Raw genomic sequence first — 26,135 nt, 5'->3', positions numbered from 1 at the left:
GCCTCGTCACTGCCTGGCCAAGATCCCAAGGGGGTCGCTGGTGGGGCCCCGGAAAGATGCGTGGAGCCTCAATCATCCAAGGCCAGCTACCTGCCCGGCGCGCCGGGTCCAATGGGAGGAGCGCGCGAGCCGCACCTCAACCTGCCGGAAACGTCACGACGCCGAGGCTGACGTCGGGCCAATGGGAGGCCTTCCTGGCCAGGGGGCGGGGCCGGAGGAGTTGGGCCGCGGAGGCAGTTGGAGGAGTGTGTGGGTTCTCCTGCCCGGCAGCCGCGGAGCGCCCGCCACTCGTCCGACCCGGTCGCCGCGTCCCGCGTGGTGCAGGCTGCCCGCTGAGCGGCGGCGGGAGCTGACGGACGCGCCGCCCGGCACGCCAGGCTCGACGCTTCCCTTCGCCCGCACTTCCTCCTGCCGCAGCGCCGTGCCGGCTGGGCGGGCGGGATGGCGGCCCGGGGGAGCTGCCGGGCGCCGACGCGACGGCTGCTCGTGCTCCTGCTGCTTCCGCTGCTCTGGGCCCCGGTCGGGGTCCGCGCTGGTCCCGACGAAGACCTGAGCCACCGGAATCAGGAGCCGCCGGCGCCCGCCCAGCAGCTGCAGCCGCAGCCCGCGGCAGTGCAGGGCCTCGAGCCGGCCCGGGCCGAGGTGAGGGCCGCGGCTGGAGGGTATGGGGCGGGCGAGCCATCGTAGCCGGCCGCCGGGTACCAGGCTCCGCCGCTGGCGGCGCCGCCCTCTTTCCAAGGCGGCTGGGGGAGGGGAGCCGGCCCCTGCTAGCCTCGCCGGGGGGAGGGTGTTCGACTGTTTTTCCCAGGCGCGGCCTGGCCTCGACTGACTGTTTGGGGGAAGGGAAAGGGAGAGCCCAGCCAGGGGTCCCCAGTGGTCCCCTGGATCCCCGGGATCGACGTTGCTCCGGAGTCAGCGTTCTGCTGATCAGATGTGCCGTACTGGAAAGACTGGAAATACTCATCTCGAGTAGAAAGTTTTTAGCACAGAGCAGCTGGGAGACTTTAGCTTCTCAAAGGGTCATCATCAAACATGATCTTTCACATCATTGTGGAAGCAGTTCAGTCGGAGATGCTCACCCAAGCTCAGCTTGGTTCTTTGCCAAATATGGGTCTAGAGATCATGCATTGCTGGCCTCCCTTTTTAAAAACGGTGCTTTGGCTTGAGGGAAGTGGCCCTTAAAGAACGCAGAGACCTGTGTCTGATGGTAGAGTGGGGGGATTCCAAAAACTACATTTACGTTCACCAAATAGATATAAATTAACCTTTTAATCTATGTTCGTAGAATTTCTCCTTTCTAAGACACTTTCTCTGTCTTGGGCTCTCTTATTTCCAGTTTTGACTCCTACATTCTGGAGTTTTTAGTCCGTCAGTAGGGTCCATTTTGGCATTCAGTCAGTTTCCTGCCCCAGTCTATGCCCCCTAATTCACTGAACTTAAAACCCTTATGAGAACAGCTCTGTTCTGAACTCAGTCATATGACAGGTTGGATATTCACGTTTCTTCATCACCCAGTTCCAGCCAACCTCTCGGTCTTTTAGGGACCCACCACACCCTCACTGTTCTCTGAAACCGCCACTTCCAGATCTCTGAGACCTGGCGTGTGCTCTCTTGCCAGTCCCTCCTAAACAAAGGCCTTACAGCAGAATTCGAGCTTGAAGCCTGCGGGTCAGAACCCTTCCCATCTTCAAGAGCCAACAAAAACCTCTGGAGCCTTTCCCAAGCTGCTCTTCTGAAGGGATCATTCTCTGAGTAATGGGTGTTTTCATTTCCTCACGGTTCATATTACACTGGCCTTTCCCGGATTTTGTTTTCTATGCAGTTACCGGGAGGTGGGAATGTCTGCGATTCTGAGTTTGCCTTTACACAGCAAGTACTTTCTAAGAATCACCTGTCCAGAATGTAGTAATCGGTCTTGAGAAATAAGGAAAGAATCTCCTTACTGGAAGTGCTCAGGAAGAAGTTAAATCAATAGCCACCTGTTAGGCGATTTCATTGGTGTAACATTAAGATTTGGGGAGCTGATTTCAGCCATTTGTGGCTGTTAAGCAGGTAGAACAGGTGACATTTCCTGGCTGTGGATGGGGCGGCCTAGGTTTGGGTGGTTTAATGTCCATAACCGCAGCCAGAGTTAGAAGCCAGATCCTGCTTCTCATCTCCCGGGTGCTCTTAGCAGTCCTTAGCCTTTTGTTTCATTCTAATGCATTTTAGTGGTTGCTGGATTGTATATTGATGTAAGCCTTTGATCTTGATGACTTCTACCCCCTTGCCTCCCTCCCTTTGAGAGACTTTACTATTTTATCTATTCTTAATACTTGTAGTTCTGACTTGGTTTCTTAAAACTTGTGTACATGTTGTCTGCCCTTGCAGTGTGTTAATGTCTATGTTATCTTATTCCTCTTGGTCTCTTTCCTAAGGCCCTGTATTTTTTATTTTTTATTTTATTTTTTAAAAAACAAGTATTTTATTACTTGTTTGCTAAGTAATTTTCTAAGAGGAAGATCTAAGATTTTACATTTTAGTTCCTTTCGGATTTTAAATACCTTTATGGAAGATGTGTAAAATGAACTCAAGCAGGAAAAACTATCTTAACAGTATACTTCTTTTACTTGTTAAAGGGTTTACTAGGTGAAGTTAAGGAAACTCAACTTCATTCTCTGCTATCTGTGATTTTGTTCATTAATGGACTGGTTTTAACTTAGAAATTGAATTGCAATAGATTATATAGATGTTAATGCTGGGACCTTTGTAAAGTTTACAGGGTACAAGCATACGCGTGCACACACTCACACACATATGCACACATGCTGGGGGGGTCAGGAGTGTTTGAACTCAAGAGTAATAATTTGCCTCTGAGAGCAGTACAGATCAGGTGGCCCATGTAGAAGAGGGAGTCACTGGCTCTTAGATGCCAGGGGCTCTAGTCCTTTGGCGTAGAGGCATTGGGTGGAGCGGGTTTTCCTTGTCCTGTCTTCTGCCTGCGCTGTCTCCTCCAACCGTGGATCAGTAGCATCGCTGCCATTCAGATGACTGTGCATTCATGGTCTGGCTGGTCTGTCCCTACTCTACACATCTTCTGAACCAGCTCCAAAACGCTGAGTCATGAACTTTATTCTTTGTGTTCATCATTGAGCCTGCTGCCACATACTCGAGCATCAGAAGCCTACTTTAAAACAGTAGCCCCCCGCCCCAGGAGTGAAATAACCAAATGCAAGAGTGAATTTATGAATGTATAACTTTCCAGGCATTTCATGGTCGCTGTGGTCATTAACAATTTTTAAGGCAGAAATGGTGGCAGGCACAGTTATAGTTAGTTACTGCAGTCCTTTGAGGATTCTGGAGATAATTTGACTGTGTTAAGTAAAGGTCACAGTCTGTTGGCCTCACTTAAGTGGTCTTATGGATGTCTGACTTTACAGCTAATGGGTTGAAGGGAAAGTTACTCCCACAACACAGGGTTTTGTCTTAATATTTTCATAAGTATTGGTGTTCTTTTCCATTAGGAATTGATAATTTACACTTAGTAGAAAAACTGTCTCATCTTAATTATATTTTGTATAACTTTTTGCTGTAGCTCAAATATTTCTTATAGTACTAGAATACATTGAAGATTTTTCTCTTTCTTGTTTCTTAAACTGTTTAATAAAAGTATCACTTATTTCTGTGTGACATAAATGACCAAAGTACAAGTTAACAACCATATAAGCCAGGATTCATATCTGTTGAGTATCTGGGTTTCAGCTGAGTTTGCAACTATATGCAGTAGTAGTTTTAAAAGGATGAGATGTTTAAATTTAACCTTTGAGGCCACTGCCTCAAGTTGAGAGTGGACTGTGAAAATTCTGTCTTCATTGGCAGGTGTTCATGGAAGAGACAGCACAAACAAGTGGCTGTATCTTACTGGGTGCCATGAGCTGACTGAACTTCCAGACGAGGCTCTGTGTTGAGTGTTCTTTGTCTTTAGAACCTGGTTAGGAAGAAGGCAGGTGGTAGTGCACAGCTGTCCCAGCCCTCAGGTTGAGGCAGGAGTAGAGGGGTTCTCTTTGAGCATATAGTCATGAACAGACCACAGTTTCTGTGCTCTCGATAGTGACCTTAGTTTCCTGGGCAGAGTATAGATGATAAATATTCTGAAGATGAAGAAACTGTTCTGGCTGTGTAGCACTGTTGGTAGACCTACAAAAATCTTGTTACCCGTCCTGCCCAGGTTCATGTTTTCACACCACTTCTTGCTCTTCTGTTACATATTTGCTGTGAGAACACCGCCACAGACTCGTTCGTTTCCCCATTTTCATTAAACGGCATTCCTCCTCCATACTGTCAGATGCCCAGATCGGCCTCTGCATGGCTGTGACTGACACTTTAGGCTGTGAAGACTGTTTCCCATAGTGCCCTCTGCCTGAAATAGTGCTTTGGTACTCCATTTATTTGGTGTTATGTCAGCAAAAGAACTCTATTAAGAAAAATCAGTAAAACTAAGTGTGTAATATGCTTCAAATATATAAATACATAGTAGAATGGTAATGTCTGTAAACAAGTTGCTAAATGTTAATAAAAAATAAATTTAAAATATATACTCTTAATAGGAGTCAAATGTAACATTAGTAAAAATAAAAGAATATTTTAGATCAACTAATGAAATCATCCAGAAAGACTTAGACATTGCAATGAAAACTTGTAATAAAATGCCTTCATCTGGTCATGGTGACACACACTATACCCCTTGGATGGAGTTTGGCTCTGTTGGTACATATTGCTCTGTTACAGATTCAGCTGCATAGCAAGATGCTGCCCCTACCCAATCTCCAATTGGGGTCTTTTAGCGCTGGCTCTGTCTGCAGGGCCATTGTTTTAGGTGACGTGGCATTTTGTCGTTTGCACACAATGATGTTCTCTAGAAAACCCTGTTCTGACCCTGTCAATAGTGCTGAGGCCGAGCTAGTCCTGTGTTGTCCCAGATTCCATTATCTCACGTGCTGTCACCTCCTATTTAATAATCTTTATATATGTTTACTATACGCGCACACACAAAATCTGAAGGGGTGGAATCAGTTTTTTGCAGCAAGCTATAGGTCTTGTTTCCATGCAAGCATCTTCCTGGTTTCATCATGAATAAAAGGAGAATTTAGTAAGTCATGTTTGTGTTCATTAAACTCTATGGTTAGAATTGGTTAGAATACAGTTCTCTCTCTCTTTGTTGTCATTTTCTCGTGAGGATAATGTTATGGTGATGCATACCCATAATCTTAGCACATGGGAAGCTACAATAGGAGGTTTCAAGTTGAGCGCAGCCTACCTATATAGTGAGACTGGTTCTCCAGTAACCAGTTTTCTCTCTCTCTCTCTCTCTCTCTCTCTCTCTCTCTCTCTCACTTTATTTTTTTGATTCTTCATCAAAGACAGCTAGAAAGATGGTTTATTGTACATGAGTTACACTTGGCCACAAGTGAGAACAGAACTAGTCCAGAATGCCATAGGTCCAGGGCAAAGGGCCAGTGGGAGTGTTTCGGTTGTCATGAAGGCAGTCAGGTCTCTAGGTGGTCTCTGCGAGCAGATGGTGAGGTTCCAGGGCTACTGAGACTCATACCGACCATAGCACACAGTCCTGCAACTAGTACCAGCGTCCTGGCCTTCAGCGTCCCTTACTTGGGCTCCTTTAGCCTTGGTGGGTGAAGCACAGCTGGTTTACCTGTGCCTCTGCCTTCTCTGACTCTTCAGCCTGCACATTCGCCTCTTCCTCCACTTTGCTCTCACGGTGCAGGAGTTTCAAGCAAGATGGCGCCAAGGCCCCAATGATCAGTTTCTTAAATGAGGCATTACATGCAGAGTTCTGTGAATGTGTGTCATGTGAGGGTGTGAGCACAAGTGTGCTGTGGTATGTATATGGAGGTGACAGGACCACTGGTGTTCATCCTGGAGTTCCACCCTGTTTGAGACAGCCAGGGGTTCTTGTTTTATGCCGTGTTTGCCATGCTAGATGTTCTGCAAACTTGTGGGAGTCTCCTCTTTCTGCTCCCCATCTTGGAGGAACACTGAGGTTCTAGGCCTATGCTGCAGCAACTGGCTTTGAGTGGGTTCTGAGATCTAAACTCAATTCCCTATAGTTTTTGGTGACGAGTATGAACTGATCCATCTCCCCAGCTCTCAAAATCAGCAAAGATTTTTGTTATGTTTAAGTGCAGAATGCAGGTCCTGTTTTTCAAGATGCAATTTGTGTTTCACATATTAAAATACTGACATAGAGCCCCGCGGTGGTGGTGCACACCTTTAATCCCAGCATTTGGGAGGCAGAGTCTGGCAGATCTGTGAGTTTGAGGATAGCCTGGTCTACAGAACAGAGTTCCAGGACAGGCTCCAAAGCTACACAGAGAAGCCCTGTATCGAAAAAAAACAAACAAAAAAACAAAAACCCGAACCAAACCTGGTGTAGTGGTGTCTCAGGAATACTATGAGGAAACCCCCAGTATTTCGTGTCTTGTGGAATGTCTGGCAGAGAAGTGGAGTGCCAGAATTGGAACTGCGCTGCCTTCCAGCTGTGCCCTGGTTATCTCCGTGTTGGCTTCTGCCCTCTTTTTGCCCTTTTCTTTTTTTTTTTTTTAAACATCGCATGAAGAGAGGTTTCTTTTTTTTTTTAAAGCTTTATTTAACTTTTTATTTCATGCGCATTGGTATAATGATGTCAGATTCTCTTGAATCTGGAGCTACAGACAGTTGTGAGCTGCCATGTGGGTGCTGGGAATTGAACCCGGGTCCTCTGGAGGAGCAGTCAGTGCTCTTAACCACTGAGCCATCTCACCAGCCCCTCTTTTTGCCCTTTTCATGTTTGCACCAAACTCATCCTTTCTGTGCCTCCTCCTCTGTCTTTGTTTTGTAGGAAGGGCAGTGTTGTGCATTGACCCCAGGGTCTTGTGTCTGTTGGAAAGTGCTCTACCATCCAGCCACATCCCCATCTTCTGCGCTCCTCTGACCTCCAGTGCTTTCTTCCTTGATTCTCTTATTCTCCCCCTTTCCGTCGTTCCTCCAGTCCCACTTCCATAGCCAGCTCCTTCTATTCTGAGGAAGGAAGGAGAAATAATGAGGGGCCTTTACTAGCACTGCTTGGCCCATTGGTTTCTGTTCTGCTGTTTTAGAGACCACTTCTACTGGATGATTAGCTGTCAGCTAATCTTTGATCATGGTTCCCTCCATGCCTTTTTTGTCCTTTTGAGACTTACTTACATATAAAGAATATAATATGTAAGTAATAAGTTCCTAGAGCAGCTAGTGTTCTTACCTGCTGAGCCTTCTTTCCAACCTCCCCCCATCATTTTGAAGCCCACTTGTAACCTAGCCAATTAAGTCCAGAGATCTTTTCCTGTTCTCATTTGACATGGCGAGCTACTCTCTTAAAATTTTAAGTCTGACACCATCATGGCAATATGATTGTAGAAAAATGGGTTAAGCCTTTTGTGCCCAGGTTAAATTGTGATCACCTCTTTTATGTTTTTTTTTCTTATCAAATGAAATGATGTGAAAATGATCTGGCCTCTTCTTAGTAACTTAGGGACCTACTTAGTCCCTAGTAGTTGCTACACAGTAAACAGCAGACACTGCCTCAGCTAAAAGAGCCTTTTTATTTTGTTTGCTTTCTTTCCTTCTTCTTCTACCCCTCCCCCAAAGTAGGTTTCTAAGGCCTCCCCATACCCCAAGTTCTGCTTTAAAGAGATGTTTTACAAGGATTTGACAGTTGTAAAGACTGACCTGACAAGTTCTCTGTAGATAGGTTATCCAGCTGACAAGATAATTTCTCTCAGGCATGGCCTCGGGTTGCTTTGGCCGCTGCACTTTGTGCTTTGTAAGACCTCCACCTTGGCTCTACAGCCTTGTGCATGGTTGAGTGTGCTGTGTACATTATTTCAGGTAATCCGTTGCTTAAAGCAACTGATTCTGAATTGTAACCATATCTGAAAAGTGTGCACAGCTGGGGAGGCGGCCCAGCTAAGGACATCCATAGAACCAAGTGCTTCAGCTGGAGGTAAGGAAACCTGAGCACCCGCGGTACATTGGAATACTGTGGAGACAGCAGCACTGGGGCCACAGGTCAGTCAGTCTCTTGGGCAGAAAGCAGTTTCACTAAGTGAAACCAGCCCACGTGGAGCATGGGCTCATGCGTGTTCGAGGCCTGTTAAACTCTACAAAATAACATCCTTTATGTATAGGAACCCAGAAACACACCAAATATTCAGTGATGACCTTCTGAAACTATCCCTGCTCTTCGGGCTTTTTAATACTCAGGTTTTCCCCAACCCCAGGATCCCAGGTAGTGTATATGAAGAGAAAAATGTGTCTGTGATTTCATTCTGCACATTAAGGAAACTAAGCCTTCCAGTGGGTATATGTATGGTTAGGATGGCCAGGAAAAGTTTCAGGAATGAAAGATTTCTGTTTAGGTTATGTTTATTTAGGAAAATATGACACCCCAGGTGTCTGAGAGAAGATCTGGAGATTTAGAAAATTAGTTCAACACTTTCATATTTTATTCTATTCTGTTCATATATTTATGGTTTTTTGAGACAGGGTTTCTCTGTGTATTTCTGACTGTCCTGTAACTCACTTTGTTGACCAGGCTGACCATTGAACTCACAGAGATCCGCCTACCTCTGCCTCACTGAGTGCTGGGACAAAAGGCGTGTGCCGCCACTGCCCGACTTTTTTTTTTTTTTTAAACACTTTCATATTTTGAATAGGTGTTTTTTGGATGCAGATCTATAGATTAATATATCAATATGGTAAGACATCTATAAATGGGATGCCTCCTTTTTTTGAGCATCTGCAGCATCCCCTTTCTTCTTTTTTTCAGTGTCTCTTTTCAAGGATTAAAATGTAGCCAGTCTCAGTAATGGTAGAGAAATACTCAGGAATAAAATGAAAAGGCACCTGTGTCCATGGTACCAGGTGTGCACTGAGGGAGGCAGAGGACAGCACTGGAGCTCTGACCTCAGTGTGTGTAGAGTGGAGTCAAGTTCGGGAGCATGAGGTTTGAAAGTCATAGGTAACCTGGGGATGTGGTGGTGGGTTAACTTTCCCCTGTGCTCTCTCCATTTCTGGTGGACAAGACCCATGTATTTCCTAAGGTTCATTTTTGTGGGCTTTAGCCATTTGCTTTCTCCCCTGGGAATTTCATCCCCTTGCAAACAGCCCTGGCTAAATTAGGGTGCTGGCACCAGATTTATACCTTGTCTGGCCTAGCCTCATCTCACGATCTGTTTCTGACAGTCTCTTGGAAACCTGCATGTGAAACTCTGCTTGTCACTCCCATTGAACGTGTCTGAACTACACCCCTTATTTTGATTTTTCTTTTCCACATAGCTTTTAGGAACATGATTGTATTAGGTAGCCAGGCAAAAAAATAATTTACTACCATCCTTAATTGAATCCTACTCTTCCTAAAACCTATAGTGTTCTTTCTCTGATTAATTTCACCATTCCTCTTAGGCAGTTTGCCTTTGATAGCAGATATTCCCCCTACCCCGCCCTGATTATTACCCACAGTGCTTCATACATGTTTGTCTTACATTCAAATTTTTTTAGGAACTTTCCTCTTGGCTCTGAGTTGGATTATCATTGTCATGAAGACTTTTCTTTTGGGGTGCAGGTTTTTTCAGACTGCAGGTATTTATCCAGTGGTTTCCTCTCGGGTCCTAGAACAAGCTTTATTCTTTCTCACCATTGGGCAGGATCGGGCAGAATGCACACACTGCTGTACTTTGCAGTCAGCCATTCCAGGAGGCTAGTCCTAGATCCTGTGGGACTTGAGGAAGATCTCTGAACCCATACTCCACTTGTTGGTCAAAGGTTGTTCCACAGCTGCGAGCTCCCTGACCTGTGGGTGAATAAGTGCAGAGTATGTCCTTTCTGGTGGGATCTGCGTAAGGCCTGCCTCAGTTCACAAGGAACTGAGGCCCTGCTGCAGTAGTAGGTTGGGGGAACCGGTCTTTGGAGGGACTGGAGGCGGGACTCAGCTGTTGAGAGAAGGTACTGCCCTTGTGAGGACTCAGGTTTGGTTCCCAGCACCCATAATGGGTGGTTCAAAGCTGCTTGTGAGTTCAGTCTCAAGGGATCCGACTCCCTTGTCTAGATTCTGTGGGTTCCTGCCCTCACATGTGTGCACACACTCGCACACACACGGATGCACACACAGTTAAAAATACATGTTTCACTGTCTTTGCAGTGATGCAAACCTGGGTCATGATGGCAGAAATCCAGAGGTATGGAAGGCTGTGTGGGGCACAGTGTCGCCTCGCCTTCTCATACTCTAACGGTGGATTCCTGCAGACTGGCTGGTTTCTCTGAGTGAAGTTCTGTTGGAACAGCCATGCTGTTTCATTTCTTAAAGTATTTTACAGCTGCTCTGGAGCTACAGCAGCAGAGTTGAGTAATTACCACATAACTGTCCAGCCCACAAAGCTGTGAAATACTTGGCTCTTAAAGGAAAAGTGGCTCTCCCATTCTGGTTCTGATTTCCATCTCTGGAAATGCCCACTGTTTCTTGAGATCTGGGATGCATTTACAGTCATGTACATAACTCCCTTTCTCCCTGTATGTGTTACCTTCATATGTAATACAGATTTCATCAGAAGTATCTTAATAGTTTTTTCAATATTAGTATTTATAGAACATTCTTATTCATGATCTTGAATTTTACAACTATCTGTGTTTGTTTATGCGAATGTGTGTGGGCATCTGTGGACCACATCACACTTGTGGAGGTCAAAGGACAACTTGTTGAAGTAGTTCTTCTCATGAGGGTCCTGGGGATGGAACTCAGGTTGGTAGGTTTGGAAGTAAGTGCTCTTACTGCTGATCCATCTTGCCAGCCAGTATATGTTATGTAGCTCTCGTAGGTTTGATTGGACACGTCATTAGTAATGTGTTTCCACCACAGAAACGTCAGCTTCCCAGGGTTCCTGGCCTCACCTTTGTGGCCTCACCTTCTGTGGTATATTGTCATTGTATGAATATGGCTGGATTTCAGGGGCCTGGGATGCAAAGGGCTAGAGACCCAATAAAGCTTGCTCAAGACGTTTTCTTGAGCTGGGTTTGAGGAGCCTGGACGAATGGGGCAAAATGAAGAGCACTGGGAAAGGCAGTCTGACTGACTGAGGCTGTGGTTAGCAGAGTTCTCAAGATTTACTGCCCATGGCTGACCCAAGAGGACGAAATCAGCATATGTATACCACTTTAAAAGTAGTATGAAAAAATGTTAGAATATTTTATGGCAATTTAAAAATATTTCTTATAAGTTAATGGTGATTGGATGCATTGAGTTAAATTGATCTCTCAAATAATTTTACCTGTTTTTACTTTGTATAATGGGTAATTTAAACCAGAAAATATAAAAGTACATTATGAAGCTAATTTTTTTAATTTTTTGTGATGTTTTGCATTTAGCACTGCTATTCTGACTTCTTTGGGAGAAAGGTTTATATTGGGAGCTGGTGTGGTTAGTTGAGGGATATTAAATAGATACAGGTAAGGGTTTACATTCTAGGAGAAAGGTTTATATTGGGAGCTGGTGTGGTTAGCTGAGGGATATTAAATAGATATAGGTAAGGGTTTACATTCTAGGAGAAAGGTTTATATTGGGAGCTGGTGTGGTTAGCTGAGGGATATTAAATAGATACAGGTAAGGGTTTACATTCTAGGAGAAAGGTTTATATTGGGAGCTGGTGTGGTTAGCTGAGGGATATTAAATAGATACAGGTACGGGTTTACATTCTAGGCCTGAAATACTCTTGACAGTTGGATACTGATTTCTTTTAAGTTTATTTTAAAACTAAGAACAGAGCATAAGATAAAAAACGGAGGTGGGTCACAGGCTACTGCAGAGAACCCCCTACCACCGCCTCTTCCCTTTTCCTTCACTCTTTCTCTTCTTAGTTCTCCAAGACTCGTTGGCCCATTCTGGCCAGCTGAACGGAAATCACTATGGTGCAGGAGCATTGTCTGCATTCTGTCAGTCATGTTTTAAATAAATGCTGATTGGCCAGACAAGAAGTAGAGGCGGGCATTGAGAACAGGAGAATTTTAGGAAGGAGGAAGCTCATTCCTCCCAGTCCTGTCTGAACCTATTGAGTCCACTTAATGTTCTTGTCTGCAGTTCTGAATACTAACCTGCCATCCATAAGTCAGTGCAGCTTGACCCTCAGCAAAGAGCCCTTTCCGTAAGACAGAGACCATTGCAGGTACCTGAACTGGTCAGAGTGCAGAGAATAAGTGACTTGGTGGTCCCGCCCCAAATGGGACATCTGCAATACTTCATTTTTAAAAATCTCGTTGTCTTCACAACATCCTTATCCTCAGTTTTGGCCGTCCAGGACTGACTTAATAAACTTTTAGTTTTAGTCTTCTTTAGTCTTCTGTGTAGACAAGTTTTGAGAATATGGAGGATTGTGTTTGTTTTACTTTGTTTCATTTTAATATTTTTATTTATTATTTTTATACATCTATGTATGTGTATACTTATGTACATCTTTGTGTGTGTGGACATGCACATATGCATAGAGGTCAGAAGGTAGCTTGGAAGAGTTGGTTCTCTCCTTCCACTATGAGTCTTGGGCGTCAAACTTAGGTGATCAGGTTGACCACAAGGACCTTTACTCAGTAAGCCATCTGCTGGACTCGCCCTTAAAAGTATTTTTTTAGAGAGAGAAAGAAAGAGAGAGAATATGAGAGAATGTATGCCCCATTCGTGCCTGTGGAAGCCGGAAGAGGGTGTCTGATCCCTTAGAGTTGATTTGAGATGCCTTGTGTAGATGTTGAGGACCAAACTTGAGTCCTCTTGAAGAGTATTGAGCCATCTCTCTAGCCAGCTCCTTCCCTTTAGTGTATTCTTTAGGCAAATTTGATTCTTTATTTCATAGAAAAACAGACTAAATAACTTGGCCAAGGATTTAAGTCTTAGAAAGCCATGAAAATATGAAGCGTTTATCTCTACTGTGATTTGATTTAAAATGCAAAATTTTCTTTTTTGAGCTTTAGAGCCAAATGATCTTAAGTGCTGTATATTACTCCTGAAATTTTTTTTGGACTTAAGATCCTGACATTTTGTGAAGTCTTTTCATATAAAAAAAAATCTAGCTATGTGTGGTGGTTGGCGCTTGTAATTAACCCCAGGACTTAGGAGGATGACAACGCAACAAGATGGTGACTTCCCGGCCAGCCTTAGCATGGTAACCAGACCCTGTCTCATAGGAAAGAGGGTAGTGTGGGGAGGAGGGTGAGGTTCCAGCAGAAAAGTTAGGTGTTTGGGACGTCTTAGTTGAAGTGCCTGTGTCTTCTGGAATGCTTCATGCTCACAGACTACTTATTGGGCCAGGTATAAGAGTATTTTAAAGGAGTGTAGCTAGAACTAAGGTGCTGAAGGAGAGAACCTGTACAGTGGTGCTTGCTGCTGCGGGGACCACAGAATTTCCTTGTTCTGGCTCAGAGGTCTCCCCTAGTCTGGGCCACTCTTACAGTTCTGATGTTCCCTGTAGCAGTTGAAGTCAAGTTTATGTCATTCATTAAGGAATAGTGTACACAGTAACAGTGGAAAATGTTACATATAGCATAGCTAAAGCCACATGAAAACTTCCCCAGTTACTGAAACCGAGACACACTGTCCTCCCTGGTGTCCATCTGATTACCTTAGCGTCTCAGCAGTGAGCCAGGAACTACCTGTATAAGATTTCACATCTGTGCTGACCACGTGAAATCCCTGCTCTGTAATCACCCTTTACAGGTCCTCTTCTCACCCCCCCTTCCTTTTTTCCTTCCTCTCTTCCACCTCCCTTCCTTTTAGTTTTTATGATCTCTTAAAACTGTGAACAGGCAGAGTTTGCCTCTACTTGCTTGCTAGGCCCTGGATTTCGAATCTCTCCATTTCTGATGACCTTCAGAGGTCAGTGCCTTCTTAAAGGGCAGGACTTTGGAACTTTCTAGCCAACTTCGGGGAAGGCCAATGGAATTTGTCATACTGTTATGTTGTTATCCACCAAGACTGCTTTGTTGTTTTTTTTTTTTTTTATCAGATAACCTTCCAGGATATTTTTAGAGTTTATCACAGAACCATCTGCACATCCAGCTATATTAAACCTTGTCTTAGCTGCAGCCAGCTCTGGCTGTAGCCTCGAGAGCTTGCTGTATCCTGTGTAGGCCTTTACAGTGTCAGTGATATGTCTTGTCAGCCTCATGTCAGTGAATGTTTGATAAACACCTGAGTCTTCACCCAAATTGCTAGTGAGAACTTGAATGAGACAGCAGAGAGTTGACTCTAATACATACTTAGAAAATAAGGTAATTATGGTGTCAAGACATAACATACTCTTACTGATCTGTATAGAGAGCTGAATTATGGGCTACTGCTATTACTAATGACATTCAGAATTTTAAAGCAATAAATTAGTGGAATGGCTATGACAAAAAATAACTCTTCTCATTTAAGAGAATGTCAGTTAAATGACTTAAACATTTTCTTGTTTGTTTTTTTTTTCTTTAATTTTCAGAAAGGACTTACACCAGCTGCCCCAGTTCATGCCAACAGAGAAGATGCAGCTACCCAGACGAATCTGGGATTTATCCATGCGTTTGTCGCTGCCATATCAGTCATCATAGTGTCTGAACTCGGCGACAAGACATTTTTCATAGCAGCCATCATGGCGATGCGTTATAACCGGCTGACTGTGCTGGCTGGTGCCATGCTTGCCTTGGCCTTGATGACATGCTTGTCGGGTAAGGGTGCTTTCCCAGGGAACATGATGCGTGTCTTGAATCATTCACCCAGTTTCATTGAAATCTGCTTATCCCCAGACTTTAGTAAACAGCAAATGGTTTCAGGATACACATTATTGAAACCCAGATTTTAGTTCTTAAATGGAAGTTTTAGCTATTCAGAGCCAAGGTACATACTCCTGTCATTTATTCACTGGTGGCTTTTACCCTTAATTTTTATTTATTCATTCATTCATTTATTTTCGAAATGGGTTTTCTCTGTAACAGCTCTAACTGTCCTGGAGCTTGCTCTGTAGTTCAGGTTGGCCTTGATTCATAGAGATCTGCCTGTCTCTGCCTCTCAGGTGCTGGGATTAAAGGTGTGCCACCACAGCCTTGCAATTTTTACTTATTTTTTAAATTGATTTATTCTGTGTGTATGAGTGTTTTGTTTGCATGTGTTTTGCACCATGTGTGTGCTTGGTCCCTGCAGACTTCAGAAAGAGACTCTCAGATGGTAGTGAGCCATTGTGTGGGTGTGAGGAGCCAAACCTGGGTCTCTGCAAGAGCAACAAGCACTGCTGACCACTGAGCCATCTCTAGCTTTAATTCTTAGGTTTTTAATTTGATTCTAGTTCAGTTTTTTTTCTTTTTCTTCTGTCCACATAAGTTCATTTATATTTGCAGTTTTAGAAGTGGGGTTCAAGAGGCCATAGAAAACTGTGTGCTTACTTCCTGAGGCACACTGGGCAGTAGCACTGAGGAGCAGCCTTCATTTATCTTTATTAAGCTCCTTCTTACCCTGCTTATGTGAAATGAAGCATTCTTTAACCTTTTTATGTTACGGTTCAGTTTACTGCTTTACAGGCTCTAATTTTAAGATGTTAGACCACAGGAAAGTCAGTTTAACACTCAAATAACTGAGCTTTATTTAGTTGCTATGTGAGAGCTACCTCAGACCACCACAGTGTGTTAGATGACGGTGTTTCCCTTTGAGCCACAGCTTGGTTTGAGACTGACTTCCCATGGCATATCCTAGTGAATTAAGTTAATTGACCCCTGGATTTTAGCTTCCTCTCTGTGAAGTACAGATAATAGTTTCTACCCACCTTGTGGTTTCTATTCTATAGTGATAAGTTAGTTTATTTGGAGGGCTTTGCCATTTGCCTCTTACCGTTATGAAACTAATTTCTTAAAATGTAGAACGAGGGCTGTCCTTGTGGATTCCTGGGAATTTCTCTAGAGCCAGGTTTCTTGCTATCCCCATAATGGCTCCCTCAATCAAAATATCTCTTTCCTTGCTCTCATTTCTGTCCTTCCTCGACTGTCCCATTCCCTCAAGTTCTCCTTCTCCCTCCACTTCACCCCTTCTCCTTTTCTCTTTCCCTTCTGCCCTTCCTTCTCCCACCCCTATGCTCCCAATTTTGTCAGGTGATCTTCTCTATTTCTCCTTTCCAGGTGGATCGATGTATGTTTTTCTTAAGGTTCACCTTGTTACTTAGCTTCTCTAGGGTCACGGACTATAGACTGGTTATCTTTTGCTTTACAGCTAGGATCCACTTATGAGTGAGTACATACCATGTTCATCTTTCTGGGTCTGGGTTACTTCATTCAGGAAGATTTTTTTTCTACTTCCATATATTTTCATGCAAGTTTCAGTATTTCATTGTTTTTTACTACTGAGTAGTAGTACCCCATTGTGTAAATGTACCACATTTTCTCTATCCATTCTTCAGTTGAGGGGCATCTAGGTTGTTTCCAGGTTCTGCTATTACAATAATACTGCTATGAACATAGTTGAACAAATGTCCTTACAGTATGATTGAGCATCCTTTGGGTATATGCCCAAGAGTGGTATTGCTGGGTCCTGAGGTAGGTTGATTTCTCAATTTTCTGGGAAACTGGCATACTTATATCCACAGCGGTTGTACAAGTATGCATTCCCACCAGCAATGGATGAGTGTTCTTCTTACTCCACATCTTCTCCAGCATAAGCTGTTATTGGTGTTTTTGATCTTAGCCATTCTGACAGATTTAAAATAGTATCTCAGAGTTATTTAATTGCATTTCCATTATGGCTAAGGATGTTGAACATTTTTCAGTGTCTTCTGGCCATTTGAGATTCTTCTGTGAAGAATTCTCTGTTTAGTTCTATATCCCGTTTTTTAAATTGGATTATTTGGAATTTGATGTCTAATTTCTTAAGTTCTTTATGTGTTTTGGAGATCAGTCCTCTGTCTGATGTGGGGTTGATAAAGATTTTTTACCATTCCCATTCAGTAGGCTGCCTTCTTGTTTTACTGTGTCGTTTGCTTTACAGGAACTTCTCAGTTTCCTGAGGTCCCAGTTGTTTATTGTTGCTCTCAGTGTCTGAGCACTTGCTCTGTAAGCATGAGGACCTAAGTTTTAATTCCTAACATAAAAAGCCAGGTATGTCTGCCTGCCTGTGCCTGTAACCCAAGCTTTGTGGAGTAGAGACAGTGCTGCTCACTGGACAGCTGAAACTGTTGAGCCCCAGGGTCAGTGAGAGAGTCCCTATACTCATATATATACACACACCAAAAATATTAACCATATAAAAAATTAAAGTAATAAAACCTGAGACTGGAGAGAAAGTCGCAGTTGAGAGCTCTGGTTGCCCTTGCAGAGACCCAGGCTTGGCTCCCAGCACCTAGAGCCTCCTCACTGCTATCCTGACTACAGTTCCAGGGCGCCCACCAGTACCCTCTGCTGACCACCTCAGGTGCCAGCTGTGCATGCAGGCCAGACACTCATCAAACAAGTACATAGATAAATAACCAAAGAGATCACCCAGTGGCATCTTAAATGCTGTTCATTTCCTATGTGCTGTGGAGGAGACATGGAAAGAGTTGGAAGTTTGTGGGAAGTGTCTTTCTGTGTCGCTTCCTCAGCAGACTCTTCTAATAACTGAAAGCCTTCATCTTCAGACTTCTGGTGTGGTAACACAGTTGTTCTGAAACTGCTGTTAACTTGACTACAGGGCAGAAAGCACCCTATAGTGCTGTGTACATGCTTCTGAGTTCTGGGCCTCCAGAAGACAGTGTATAGGCCTTGGACGGATGTGGGTCTCCAAGCCCTCACTGGAGTTGAGAATGTTGTGTCTGGGGAGAAAAGAAGAATTAAGTTTGGGAGATTTCAAAGGGTCTTCTACATTTTATTTCAAAACTTAATTTTTTTTTTATGGAAGTAGTTTTATTTTCCTATTCTGTCTTGTATGCGTGTGCTTGTGTGAGTGTGGATATCTGCACAGTACATGTATGGAGGTAAGGGAACAATCTAGAGTGGTTCTGGTCCTCACCTGTCTTGAGACAGGTCTCATTCACAGCTGTGTATCTGAGCCTAGCTGGCCCATGAGCTCCTGGAGCTTCTCCTGCTTCTGACTCCCATTTCCCGTTGCCCCATGTGAGCACTGAGATGACAGATGTATGCAGCTGTGTCTGGCTCTATGTGGGTTCTGGGGATTCGAACTCAGGTCCTCATGCTTGCACAGTAAATGCTCTACCAAGATGAATCAGATCTTGATGGAAGTAACTTTAAATGTGTAAAGCTGCACAGACAAGAGGGTGTAGAGAACTCTTGCTCAGGTGCACTGGCTGTTAGCATCTTCTTACCCCTTTGCTTTAGCGTTTGTGGCCAATCTGTATAAGTAATCTGGTCATGTTTATATACTTTCTGTATCTTTAGGCGAATAAAATGTATTTAGACACACTATACATAGTACTTTTTTTTTAACTTTTATTGATTTTTTTTTGTGAACTTCACATCATGCATTCTGATCCCACGTATCTCCCTGTCCTGTTGCATCCACTCTCTGCCCTTGCAGTCTCCCCCCAAAACAAAACCAAATTTAAAAGGAAAATAAAAAACCAAACAAATTTTTTTTTTTAAAAAAAAAAGAATAAGAATAAGAATCTTGCCGTGGAAGCTGTTGTGTGGCCCGCTGAGTCACGCAGTTTACCCTTTAGTTCATACATCTTTACTTGCAAGTGTTTATTGCCACGAGTCATTGATCTGACTCAAGGCCTCTGGCTTCTGCTACACTGCTGGGCTCTCACTGGGGCTCCTCTTGGATATTCTGTTGTCCTGTGTCATGGAGATCCTGCTGTTTTGGATCTGTAGTTGTCCCCTCCACATGTTCCAATGATTCATAGATGAAGTGGATGTTGGGGTGAGCCAACACCCCTAACCCTGGTTCTGGACCTGGGCTGATAGCTGGGTTGGTCAGCCTAGCCAATCTGCCACTGTCCATATGATCTGTCCAGGACTGTCTGGGCTAGCTCACCCAGTGCAGCCTGCAGCAAGGAGCAGGGCCAGTGCTGCCTCAGATTCAGGTCCTCTTCACACATATCGCCAGGGCCAACCCTACTGTTTTGCACAGGCAAGGTGCAGGTTCCTCTCTCCCAATTGCTGTTGGGAACACAGGGCAGTGGTGGGGGAAGCCCACACCCTATGGTTTTTCCTCTTTCATGGGGGATGTTTCCACATGCTTAAACTTAAGTTCATCTTCTTAGCCAAGAGCTCACAAGTGTCATTGTGTCCTCAGAAGAATATCTCATGGAAGCACATGGCATCCATTTTTTTCCTCAGTGACATTGTAGTTTGATTTGTCCAGTTCTTTCTTAGTCTTCTCTTGGAGCTAATATCCAGCCTGTGGCGACACACTGTAACACAGTTTATAACTTGTTCTTTACTGACGTTTGCCCAGAGATGTAGTATAATTCTTGCATGTTTTCCCTTAATGCTTTCAAAATGGTAGCTTCCTAACTCTGGCTTCTGTTCTACACGAGTGAGCTCTGGCCTTGCACACTCCTTCCTCCCACTCTTATGCTCATGCACTTTCTTCAGGTGTTTATTGACCACATTGTCCAGGCTGGCCTGTGGGAACCTGTCTAGCTGCTGTCTTTGTCCTGTCCTGTGGCAGGTTCTTGTCCTTTCTTACCTTCTAGGAATAACAGGTACATCCTGTGCTTGGTCAGCCTCTTCTCAGACATTCCCCAAGAATGCTTTGTTACCAAAATGTCTGTTTCTTGGCCCTTTCAGTAGGCAAAGGATAGAAAATATATGCCATATTGGTATGTCTATACATACCTATAAGGAATTTTTAGTATTTCATAAGATATGCTAAATTTACGTAGTTGAAAAGGAACAGTGTGAATTGTGCTATAAGAGAATTGTCATGATTCTTGATCTTTTAAAGATCCGTGACAAAGAGACATCTATTTATAGAGTGGTTTGTGGCTTCCAGTTTAGAAAACCTTGAAATTCTTAGAGGACATCAGTTCACCTGGTCAAGTATTATGCCTAGCACAAATGTAAGTGGGAAGCCCAGCTCTAGCTGAGCATTAATGGAGAAGAGGTCAGCATCTTAAAGGTCCCTGTGCAGGCATGGGCATTGTGGAAAACTCAGTTATGGAAAGAAAGAAGCAGAAGTATTTTAGGTCGTTACATAGCGGATGTGTCTAATATGAACCAGCTCTCCTTCAACAAAGCACGTTTCAATTTCCTGAGTTCACCTGCTGTGGAAGACACCTAACACTGTTGGCATTTCCTTACAGTTTTGTTCGGCTATGCCACAACGGTCATCCCCAGGGTGTATACCTACTATGTTTCAACTGCACTCTTTGCCATTTTTGGCATTAGAATGCTTCGGGAAGGTTTGAAGATGAGCCCAGATGAGGGTCAGGAGGAACTGGAAGAAGTTCAGGCAGAGTTAAAGAAGAAGGATGAAGAAGTAAGTTGTCACTGGTACATGCCAAAGGCACTCAGGGACACAACCCTGCTTTATGTGTGGGTCAACTTGGTTAGTTTTGACTCCTAGAACTTGGCTCTGATGTGCTTTTGGTTACTGTGAATGTGGCAGGGAGGAAAATGTTTTAGGCTGATGGCCAGTGTCTGAGTTCTGGAACTGTTAGTTCTACGTGTTTCTTACGCATCTGCATACTGTTTGGTTTTGTTGGAGTGGGAAAATTGATACTGTGTGAGGGTGGTGGCTAAGGGGCAGTCAGGATGCAGAGTATATTTTCTTTAGTGAATGTGCCATGCAATTAAATGCATTGAAAGGATTGAGTGACTTTATATTATTTGGATATACTTACTAGGGTTAATGGTAATTTTTATTTGTTTCAGTTCCAGCGAACCAAACTCTTAAATGGACCAGATGTTGAAACTGGTACAAGCACAACAATACCTCAGAAAAAGTGGTTGCATTTTATTTCACCCATTTTTGTTCAAGCTCTCACTTTAACATTCTTGGCAGAATGGGGAGATCGCTCTCAACTCACTACCATTGTTCTGGCAGCTAGAGAGGTGAGTAGTATTTGATTGCTTCTATATCAAGACCATAGTTCACATTGCTCCACACCAGTGGGCAAGCAGGCCACAAGCTGACTACCCACGCTGAAAGTTTGACACATCTGTTCATTTTATGACCTGGAATTAGCCTTCCAAACTTTCTCCATGTCTATACTTCTTAATTGTTCTTTTCTTTTTATCTTGCTGGGTCTGTTCCCTGTGTTTTGCCAAAATAAAGCTGTGGCAGTTGTCTTTGTTGCCTGGCTCTCCTCTCATGTCTTCTCTGTATGCTCATTGAGAATATCAATTAGTATATCACTTGCTTGTAATCCCAGCACTGGGGAGTCTGGTAATGATCTTGAATTCAGGTTAGCCTGGGCTACATATTGAGACTGTCTTAAAACAACAAAATTTTTAATAGCAAAAATTGATGTAACAGAGGGGAACTCGCTTACTTCTTTATAAATTTTGAGCAGCTCTTTGATTAATATTTTTCAACATCACTTTAATAACTCAGAGAAATTTTCTGAAGCACATTTGCCTGTGAGTTTACACTGACCCAAGGAGGGTTACTTTTGAAATAGAGAAGGAACAGATAGGATCTAAGGACACAGAATGCTCGCCGTGCTCATCTTGGGATGCTGCAGACTGTTTCTGCAGAGCATGCTGATGACTGCAGTGTAATTAGAAGACACCTTCCGACGACTTGCGAGGTGGGGTGACTTGAGTTGGGACCAGAAGTCAGCCTGTGTTCTGTGGGTGCCTCTGAGCACACATATTTTAAAGACCTATCAGTTTGCTACTGGCGGGGAGGGAGGGTGTTTGATATCATCTTCTATGAGATGCCAGTTTCTGTTGACAGATGCTGATGTCCTGGGGAGCTGCATGCTCTTGATCTTAAGTTTGTATCAGTTACATTATTTTACACTGAAACATTTAAATCCTGGGAAATGTCTCTCTGAAAGATCATGTTCCTAGGGGCACACACCTTTAATCCCAGCACTCAGGAGGCAGAGGCAGGAATCTTGGTGGTTCAAGGCCAGCCAGTTCTACAAAGAAAAGTCCAAGACAGCCAGAGCTGTAACACAAACCTGTCTCAAAAAACCAAAAATGTTCCTTACCATAGTCCTCCAGCTTAAAATAGAAAGCATTTCCAGGCCAGGACTGAGATTACACGGAAAGAAGCCTAAGAATGCTTTATTTGGAGATGGAAAAAAATAAAAAAGGAACTCTTGTTATTTGATTCTCATAAAACAACCTTTTAAAATGCTCCTTAATGGCTATGTCCTGTCTCCTCTTGGATGTCAGAATTGGGCCTTGAAAATGAGCCTGTGGTGGAAGCTCTGCCAGGGTCAGCTGGTACCTGCAGTTACTTACTTTGTGGGTCGCATAGGGTGTCTCGCAGCCCCTGACGCAGCACTCCCATGTCAACAGTACTCTCCGTCTTTGTATAAATCATGCGGTTTGGCTCTTAAAGGATCCATTAATACAGGTTAACAGCATTTTTTCAGTAGTGCATTCTCTGGTCCATGCCCAGGCCGTCTGAGTCCTGACTCTATACACGCTGCCTTCTCACTCACAGCAGCTGGCTGCTGATTTGTTGGTCAGCTTTCTTCACCCCCACCAACCACAATGCGGTCTTGGACCCCAGGTGCCCCCTTCTCACCTTTCTCCTAGCTGAGTGTTTAGAGCATTTTCTGCATTACTCCCTCCACTGTCTTCGGGGTCCTTCTGTCGCATATCTCATCTTACTTTCCAGAGTTGGAAGAGCGTGGTTATGGTTGGTGAAGAGGACAACTCTACTACCACCCAACTGTTCACCTCACAGGGTGGGATGGTTAATCTGTTATCACCTTGAGATCTTAGAGTCACCTGAGAAGTATATTGACTAGATTAGGGTAGAAGATCCTACTTGGGGGTGGAGGCACCATTCCCTGGCTTAGGATCCCTGGACAGTGGTATAATGAGGAAGTGAGTTGAACACAAACATTCATCACTGCTTCCTAATTGTGGATGCTAGTGACCACTGCCCCCATGATGAACTGTTCTCTTGAGCTGGGAACCCAAATAAACTCACCATCCTTAAGTTGCCTTCCCAGTTTATCGGACATCACAGAGGGCAACTACTGGGTAGTTTTCATCCTGTTGATTACATCATGGTCAACTTGTCCATACTTTTTTCCTATGAGTTTTTATGTGCTCCCTCAGGTGATGTTATTATCAAATTTGGCCTTTCTATAAAGGACAGTTCTCATTTTGTACTTGCTTTAGCTAACCAACGCTGACCTTGAACCAGAGGCTCTTACCTGAGCCTCCTGAGAGTTGAGATTACAAGTGTGCTGAGTATACCCTACTTTTCACTTGCTAGCTCCCATAATTCATTCCTCTGCTCCTTTAAAAACATTTAATGTATTGTGAGCCTGTGTATGACAATGTGTATGTGGGTGCTTGTAGAAGCCAGAAGAGGGCACTGAATTCCCTAGAAATGGAGTTACAGGCAGTAGTGTGCCACCCAACATGATGAAAAGAATTCTGGTCCTCAAGAAGAACAATACATACTATTAACTGCTGAACTATCCTCCAGTCTTCTTATCACCCCAGTATTGTCATGTCTATTCAGTTACTAGTTTGTCAACCTGCTTGTCTTCATGTGTCAACCTGCTTGTCTTCATGGCCATGTGCCTTTCCACTTATCTGCTTTTCTCGTCTTCATTTCCGACCCCAGTCCAGGCAGCACTGCTTCTTACCAGGGTTGTCAGGCCTCCTGGTCTTGATCACTTCTAGTTGTCTCCTTTGAAAGCAGAAGCCCACTTGTGTTAAAACCAGTCAGTGTCTCAAGACAAGGGAAGTGTTCATAGGGATCCCTTGTAGCTAGGGACTGAACCTTGGCGTCTGAAACAGAAGTCAGGTGCCAACCTACACTCCATCCCTGGCTCTCACCCTCCTGACATGCGCCTCAGGGCCTCCCTCCTCCACTGTCGAAACTCTACTCCAGTGCTCTATTGTTCTTCTTCCCCAAGAGACACATGGGGTTCTTGCCTAGTCTCCTGGGCTGTCTTTTCTGGAAAGCTTTCACTGCTCCCCAAATCTGATACCTTCTAGCTCTTATTCCTTACCTTGAGCTAAAGCCACAAGGGTTAAGCAGGATTTCTGCTCTCAGGAAGCACAGGAATATTGTACCATACAGGATTTCAGTATTGAGATCTAGCTGTATTATCCACATTCCTTGAAACAGCTATTTTTTGTTTCATAAAGTTCGAGTATATCTGGACTTTTATAAGTGTTTATGATGCTATGCGGTTCATGACCCATTTTCAGTTCTACTTAATACTGATGTTTCTCAAACAGCATCTCCAACTTAAATTTAACACTAGCTCCATCTGCTTCCAGGATCCCTATGGTGTAGCAGTGGGTGGAACAGTGGGACACTGTTTATGCACTGGATTGGCAGTAATTGGAGGAAGGATGATAGCACAAAAAATATCTGTTAGAACAGGTAAGGTCTCTTTAATTAAAATGCAAACGTGTTCTAATGCTTGAAAATCAGACATAACAGAAATGGCATACTAGCTTTGCTCATCTCCCTAGAGACCACCTGGTTTTCATGCTCATCACTTAGACCAGTGTGTACGTTATCTGCAAACTGACTTTTCCCATGTATATAAATTAGTTAAATTACAAATTGATCAAAACATGGCCAAACTCAGCTTCTAAGCCAGTGAAAAACCCACTGGCCTGAAGTATGTTAATGATAGGTAGGTCCTGTGTGAGACTTGACCATTTTCAACCTTTTTATTGTTGTTTTTTTGAGACAAGGTTCCCCTCTAACAACCCTAGCTGTCCTGGAACTAGCTCTTGTAGACCAGGCTGGCCTTGAACTCACAGAGGTTGGCTTACCAGCCTACCTCTGCTTCTCAAGTGCTGGGATTAAAAGCATGTGCCACCACTGCCCAGCTCCACCATGTTCAGCCTTTGAAGGCAGTTTGGGGTCTGAGGCTTGTGGGCATCATCTGTCAGGCTTGGCAACAGCACCTTTATATGCTAAGCCATCCTACTCCCCTGATTTATACAACTGCTGCTTGCCAACACTTTCACTTAATTCTTTCTCTAAGCAGTGTACAAAGAAAGGTCTGCTTGTCAGGTAAGAATGAGAGAGTCAGGAATGCTGGGCCACTGACAGTTTGAGTCGTTTGAGAGTGGAGAGACAGATTTGTTAGCATAGTGTCAGGGTGGAAGACATGTTGCCTCACTCATCTTCTCTCTTCTTTTTTCCAGTGACAATCATAGGAGGCATCGTTTTTCTGGCGTTTGCATTTTCTGCACTATTTATAAGTCCAGACTCTGGTTTTTAAAAAGCTGTTCATCTGTATTCAGCTTAAGATATGCAACTTTCTGTACATAGTGTACATTACAACTAAAAGTAATGGAAAACACTGTATTTTGTAGTATTAATTTTTAAGTTTGACTCATTTAATGAAGTATTATGTCCAAAAGAGATAATCATTGATTCTAGTTGTAAAAAAATTTAGAAGTCTGACTTCTAAGTGTGGGTTTTTCCTCTGGCCTAATTATGTTAACACCTCAGCCCTTAGGTCTGTTCTGATACATGTGTCCAGTGCAGTGAGATTGACCACTTGAGTTTTCTTGCAGCATGACCCTTTTATAAATAGTTTCTCCTTGGACACTGGGGTGTTTATATATATGTATATCTTAAACATTTCCTTGGGGGAAAGAATGAAATATTTCTACTTTTAAAACCATATTCCTGAGCCAGTAAAGTAATCAGTAGTTTTGTCCTTCGGGAATTAGGATTAAAGAGAGAAATAAGGTTTACTGTTGTATCAATAACATGCCCTAAGACTTGTTGGCTAGGCCCATTCTCCCTCTTATTTTTTTTTAATTGGGTAAGATACCCAATATAAAAATAGTCAATATTTGACAACATGGGCTTACCAAGTTAAAAGAATACTATGAATGTATTCCTATTTTTTCTATACTGAATAAACAATGTAACAGATACAATGTAAATAAAAGTGGTATGACTAGTACTTGGTTTTCCTTGTGTGTTATACAAAATACTTTATAACTTACCA

At 43.6% G+C, this 26,135-nt stretch overlaps 1 protein-coding gene across 2 annotated transcripts; it reads left to right on the top strand.

Annotated features, from left to right (window-relative positions):
• Positions 1-226: 226 nt before the first annotated feature.
• On the top strand, positions 227-26,090 carry Tmem165 (transmembrane protein 165). 2 transcript variants are annotated; one of them, XM_085691762.2, is made up of 6 exons: positions 230-642; positions 14,526-14,751; positions 20,307-20,482; positions 20,878-21,057; positions 24,433-24,538; positions 25,318-26,090. In XM_085691762.2, the coding sequence occupies exons 1-6, from the start codon at positions 442-444 to the stop codon at positions 25,392-25,394; spliced, it is 966 nt and encodes a 321-aa protein (XP_085547888.1). In that variant the 5' UTR covers positions 230-441; the 3' UTR covers positions 25,395-26,090. The 2 variants fall into 2 exon arrangements, with proteins under 2 accessions (XP_085547889.1, XP_085547888.1); XM_085691763.2 differs by lacking the exon at positions 24,433-24,538 and having other exon boundaries at positions 227-642.
• The last annotated feature ends 45 nt before the right edge of the window (positions 26,091-26,135 follow it).

This window comes from Myodes glareolus, chromosome 8, assembly GCF_982192425.1.
Source record: "Myodes glareolus chromosome 8, mMyoGla1.1, whole genome shotgun sequence".
NCBI classification, from domain to species: Eukaryota; Metazoa; Chordata; class Mammalia; order Rodentia; family Cricetidae; genus Myodes; species Myodes glareolus.
The sequence above is the reverse complement of the archived record's forward strand: the minus strand, read 5'-3'. Positions and strand labels throughout refer to the sequence as shown.

Coding starts and splice junctions, on each gene's coding strand:
- Tmem165 (XM_085691762.2), top strand. CDS start 442: ATGGCGGCCCGGGGGAGCTGCCGGGCGCCGACGCGACGGCTGCTCGTG. Junction 643..14,525: donor TCGAGCCGGCCCGGGCCGAG/GTGAGGGCCGCG, acceptor TTTAATTTTCAG/AAAGGACTTACACCAGCTGC. Junction 21,058..24,432: donor TTGTTCTGGCAGCTAGAGAG/GTGAGTAGTATT, acceptor ATCTGCTTCCAG/GATCCCTATGGTGTAGCAGT.